The sequence below is a fragment of the Wyeomyia smithii genome, chromosome 2 (genome assembly GCF_029784165.1).
Source record: "Wyeomyia smithii strain HCP4-BCI-WySm-NY-G18 chromosome 2, ASM2978416v1, whole genome shotgun sequence".
Classification (NCBI taxonomy): domain Eukaryota; kingdom Metazoa; phylum Arthropoda; class Insecta; order Diptera; family Culicidae; genus Wyeomyia; species Wyeomyia smithii.
This window is the reverse complement of record NC_073695.1, coordinates 108,591,702-108,597,701: the sequence shown is the minus strand read 5'-3', so window position 1 is coordinate 108,597,701 and position 6,000 is coordinate 108,591,702. Positions and strand designations below refer to the sequence as shown.

General features: G+C 42.2%; 1 protein-coding gene across 1 annotated transcript in view; it reads left to right on the top strand.

Moving 5' to 3' along the window:
- Positions 1–1,093: 1,093 nt before the first annotated feature.
- LOC129719806 (uncharacterized protein DDB_G0284459-like) overlaps positions 1,094–6,000 on the top strand; it is a 33,963-nt gene continuing 29,056 nt past the window's right edge. The window contains exon 1 of the mRNA XM_055671212.1: positions 1,094–1,213. Within this exon, the coding sequence (XP_055527187.1) occupies positions 1,094–1,213 (120 nt within the window). The remainder of the gene's footprint in view (positions 1,214–6,000) is intronic.

The window sequence follows — 6,000 nt, the reverse complement described above, 5'->3', positions numbered from 1 at the left end:
TTTCTGAAAACCAATCCTTAAGTGAATAAAAAACTGGATAAAACTGTATGACTGGATCACTTAAAAAAAACTGGAGGAATCCAGTTTAAACTGGATCATTGGCAACCCTGCACAAATCACATCTTCATCGACTTTACGGCGGCCTATGATATAGTCGATCGAGAACAGCTATGGTAGATCATGCACGACAACGGATTTCCGGATAAACTGACTAGACTGATTAAGGCCACCATTTCGCAAGTGATGTGCGTCGTGCGTGTTTCGGGGATACTCTCGAACCGCTTCGAATCGCGCAGAGGGTTAAGACAAGGTGATGGACCTCCCTATTTACTGTTTAACATCGCCCTTGGGGGTGTTATCCGAAGGGCGGGTATCATCGACACGAGGGGCACGATTTTCACAAGGTCTGTTCTGCTTCAGGGCTTCGCGGACGACTTTGACATCATAATACTGTCACCTCAGCTACTCAACCAGGTGAGCAATGTCTCTCTATCTCTCTCGAACACTTTCTCCAAGGTTTGCAAAGGTTATCAGGGTCGGCCGATATGACGAAAATAGCCGTTGGGTTTTACATTCTATATTTACGGTAAAGGGGGGCTTATCCTGAGGTCTAATCACATGCTAGTTACATACAATATCTTTGAAGCACTCAGCTACCGATGCTGGCTGCTCTGTAGCTCGGCAGCCTATGCCGTCACGTCGACGATACCGCTGTCGACTGGCTGTTTCCGCAACTCTCCTCCTCCCAGGCCGCAACCTTTGAGGAATTCAGCGAACCTTCGCCGTCCCACGGTTCGTTCGCTCGTCTTGCTTATTGATCCGAATCTAAATGACTTCGCTGACTGACGTACTGTCTACGCCTGATGTTGATGGTAAAGATGGCGTAGCTTATAGGTCGATCGCACGGAGGGCTTGCACGTGGCCAATGTACTACCCCTGCGACAAAGCGATATTCCAAATTCTGGGTCCTGATTCACTATCCTCATTTATTCTTTGAGGTTCACGTGCTCCAACACTAGCCATTTCTAGGCTTATCTGGCTTTTAACTTTATTTGACTAAACTGGTCTGGGCTTACCGAGTGATCAATTTGCAATGGCTGACGATAACTCGCCAATATCGGATGTGCCTGATGATCCGTTGATCTTCGCCACTGCTTCAGGTTTCATCGGTTATGATTATAGCATCGCTGTTCTAAATCGAGGTGTTACGGCAGTGAGATATTCTCATGCCCCCTGTGGTAACTTTAGCAGCTATCACCGACGGCTTCTAACCGAAACGGTTACAATATGTAGCTTAGCCAAAATGGTCATCTCGAATTTCAAAAAAAAAAACCTATACAAAATGTTCACCTGCTCGAAAAAACACCCTGTGCAAAATTTCAGCTCAATCGGACCTAAAATGGGGTGGTGCAAAGCGATTGAAGTTTGGCCTTTATGAAAACCGAAAAATCATCCAAGGGGGGGGGAAGAGGGGATTTTACGTGAAATTTCGGTTTTCGAATTTTTTTTTGATGCCAAATGACTTGCAAAAATCGACTTAGTCGTTTTTTCAATTGTGGAAGGCGGAGCTTAAAACATTTAGAATTTATTTAATGAAATTGATCGCTAGTCTCTCGAAATAGCCTGTATAATGATATACACTATAACTAGCATCGAATACATTATGTTTCATTAAGGGCGTTCATTTATTCGGCATAGGGTGAGAATTGGTCCCAGAGAATCGATTTTTGAAAAAAAAAATTTTTCAGATGACACCAATTCTCGACGTTTCATGCGTTCACCTCTTGGGTGATTTTTCGGTTTTCAAAAAGACCAAACTTCAATCGCTTTGCGCCACCCCTAATGTAGCTTTACGACGGCGGAGGAAGCTTATGCCCGACTTAAAGCCGAAGCCGGACGAATTGGACTGCGAATGAATGCGTCGAAAACGAAATACATGCGAGCGAGAGGCTCCAAGGAGAATAACATCAGCCTCCCAACTCAAGTCTCTGTAGACGACGGTGAGCTTGAGGTGGTCGACGAGTTTGTGTATTTGGGGTCACTGCCGACAATAACACCAGCAAAGAGATCCAAAGACGCATTAAAGCTTGAAACCGTGGCTACTTCGATCGAGTCGAGTGCGACGACGCACGAACCTGACGCTGTACAAAACTCTAATAAGACCGGTTGTACTCTACGAAATCGAGACAACAACGCTTCTCACGGAGGACCGACTTGGAGTTTTCGAACGGAGGACTTTCTACGGTGGAGTACAGCCGAGCGTCGGGAATGGCGACGGCGCATGAACCACGAGCTACACGCACTACTTGAAAAGAGCCCTATTGCACACCAGGCGAAAGTCAATAGGTTGAGGCGGGGTACTCACGTCGTAAGTATGCCAGACGACAACCCTGTGAAATCATTTTTCCTAAGCAACCCTGCCGGCACCAGAAATAGAAAGGTGCAGGGTGCTCGATAATTCGACCAGATCGAAGTAGACTTGCGGGAGATGAGACGCCTGGGGAACTGGCGAAACACAGCCCAAAACCAAGCAACATGGTGGCAACTTCTTGATAAAGCACGAGCCACCACGGTTCTCGTCTGACTGGTTGGTTAGTTGGCCTGAAACTCCCGAAAAAAATCTCTTCTTCGATTTTCCCTTGTTCTATTCTAATCATGTTACCTCTAGTTACCAAGAATGGAAAACTGTATTGCTACTGTTTTTTGTCGCTTAATTATTTCATTGTCATGCGGCCGTCGTTGTTTTTTTGTTTCTTACGTGGGAAACAAGGTGTGTAGTGTCAGCACTTCTTTGCGCCGAAGAAATGTTGGGAAAATATACTATTTTAGACTATAATATCTGTCTGGCGGTGGGAGGAGAATTTTATGACTATACCGGCTTCAGGAAAAGAGACTACTGCACGAAACTCTCGAGCCCTACCGCTAAACGATATTGAAAAAGTCAATTTTCATTGGCATCCTACTGCTTATGTCATGAGATAAACAACAATTCGAAAGATGTTCTCGAATTAACCATGGGCTGAACTACCCAACGATTTACTTGAAGGGCAAGTGCGTTGCACGGTAAGCGGTATTACTAAAGATAGCAGGAAAACATCTCATCTTTCGCGTCACCTCTTCTATGCTCTCTACCTCTTTCCCTAATAATTTTCCGCGTTCATATCCCTACTATAAGGCAATCCGTATTCAGCCTGAGTGACGTGAGAGGGACAACCACTATTTTTCTTATCCCGTTTTGGTACAAGATAGTGATTGGTTCTCCCTGTTTTCATATTTACAGATTCACTACGTTTTTCTTGTCGATACTGATGAGATATAGCTGAATTGATATCGAAGAAACACATTCGACACACTAGGTATAACCCATGCGTGCAAATTTCCACGGTAACCAGTTTAGCCACTTTAAAGCAGAGCAGGTGGGTATTTTTTAAAGTGTAATTTAGTTGTTTAAAGTTTAATAATGCTTGATAGTAAATATCACAGTCCCGTAGTTAAAAAGCTTTATATATAAATATGCATGGTCTTTGGAGAAATACAAGAAAACGAGAAAAATAACCTCTTTACTCTCATCTACGCTCATGAGATAGAAAAGATCGATTTTCACTCCTTCTGCTCTTGTTTGTCACATACTCGTAATGATTGAGTTAGAATCTTTTCATTTTTCAAAGCATAAGAACACCCCCCGGGTTTTAGACAAATAAAATATGAATAGCTCTCAACTTTATCGAGAATAAAAGTAATCATTATAATTCTAATGGCGAGTCATATTTTTCAAATAATTGGATAGACACTTAAAATTTGCCAGATTTTCAACTGCGATTGCAAAGAACAACGCATCGAATGAATGAAAGGTTTGCAGTGAAACCATTCTGCAATATCTAATTCATTTTTACGAGTTATTTATGTGTTGTTTTTAATACTACAATATTAACAAAGTACCTAAGATTGCAGCACGGATGATTAAAAGTGCGAAAGGACACTGCATGCATAAATTAATCAATTTATTCCAACGTTTGGTGGTTTTGCGGTAAGAGAGTGTAGAAGATGCAAAACCTGAAGACTCTTGCATTTCAAGAATTATTACCGAAGACAGAGATGCAGCAAAAAGCGCCATGAGTATGTAGCATTACCAAGCTCGGTGGGGTCGATGCACAATAAAACAAATTACTAGACAAAGGTTAAAATGAAAAAATCGCAGAATAGCACTAAAATTCAAAACTTCACTAAGGAGCTTACGATCGTATCAAGTACATTACCCGTAAACCTCTGTATACATGTTGTACTGAGAATCGACGAAATAAACTTATCTAAAAGGGGCTCTAAAGGGTCCCTCATGCGTACGGGTGAGTAGAGTTTAGTGCACCGAAAAAACGAATGAAAATTATAGGGTGCCGAACCAGGGCCAGCAACGCGCCGGGGTGATGAGAGAAGGGCCGCATGGAGATGACAAACGCGTACACTACGACGAGTTGCGGACAGAGAGGGAGAGAAAGAGACTGCGACCGTCAGCGCTAGGGTATAAAGCATGAACAGAACATAAATAAAAAGCGCAAAGCAACTGAACAGCATAATGTGGCGATCACGAAAACGAATGCGAGTGAAATTTTTAACAAATTTGAAGCCGAGTGGAAGACTCCTAGCAGGCCAAATCAGGACAGGAATGTTTTCACAGGAAATGTTTTTCTAACTAACAATTAGTATAATCCTGAATTTAAATCACATGGTAAACATTCTCAATATCACTGGTTTCAACGAGGGCTCAATACTTTTCCTTCGAACAGCAAAAATAAAATATATTCACACCGTACAAAACTTGGTGCAGGCTCTCGTCCCTCCTTCCCACTATTGTGCTTATATACTTCAGTGGGGTGCTTTGGTAACGACTGAAGCTATTTTAGGATAGTTGCACTGAAGTTGGCCTTAGGATAAGATTTTAATGTAAATATTACTGAATTTAAAAAATTAAAAAAATCGTTTTGTTTGAAAGCTTTTGATACTTTGATTTGTGTGACCTGAATGATTGAGGAAAAATTGCAACACTCACCCTAAATATTATAATAGTGTTGGTGTCGGGCGTTTGTGGTTGCCTCATCACTGTGCATTTACAGACAGTCGAACAGAGCTATGTACCGGCATTATAGCTTCGTTTCTACTTTCGAGGCCCACTTCAGAGAAGTACATAGCCTTTCTGGCTGGCATCGGAGAGCCACAATCGCGCGCTGTAGTGAAACTTGGACTTAGATTGAGGCTCCCCTGCTCTGGGGTGTCCCGGTTGATTCGGGCTCTTCGTCCCACGACCCAAAGCAGTCGGCACTCGGGCTGCCCGGCGCACAAAAGAAAATGTTGGAAAATTACAGGAAAAAAGCCGCTTCAAGTGGTTTGTCGTGAGAGTGGAAAAAGCTATACTTTTGAATTTTTTATGCTGAAGCTGCATCGCGATATTTGAACTCTTTACTGCTGGATATTAGAGCAACGCGGTCGACAAGCGTTACGTACAAGGCATTGTTTGATGCCGATGTTGTGGATTTGATATAAATAACAATCATTTCGCAGGCTGGTCTCATTTGAGACTTTCACATTTTTTTCAGGCCGACCATTGAACCACTTCAATACACGTTGATTGTAGTCAACTGTGAAATCTTTCAGAAAGTAGTCATTTTATCCTTCTTTGGCGACTTCTTCACTCGAAAACCAAGGGGCACGATATACTTATAGCAAAATCCCTTCCAAACGAAACGGATTTCCTGGGGCTGTTTAAAAGTTTGGGATCTGAAAGATTTTATGCTGGGTTAACGCTACGGAATCGGTTTTTCGAGCTTGAAGAATATTTAACCTTCTGTTTAATTGAATTGAATTTATTTCTATCAGAACTCTGCCAAGAAATTTGATTTATTGCATCCGACCATATCAGATCTGTGAGATTCATAACAGTTTGTAAAAACTAGTCCATTGTGGGGCTTTAAAAATGTATACCTGATGGATCATCTAAACGTGTAAAAA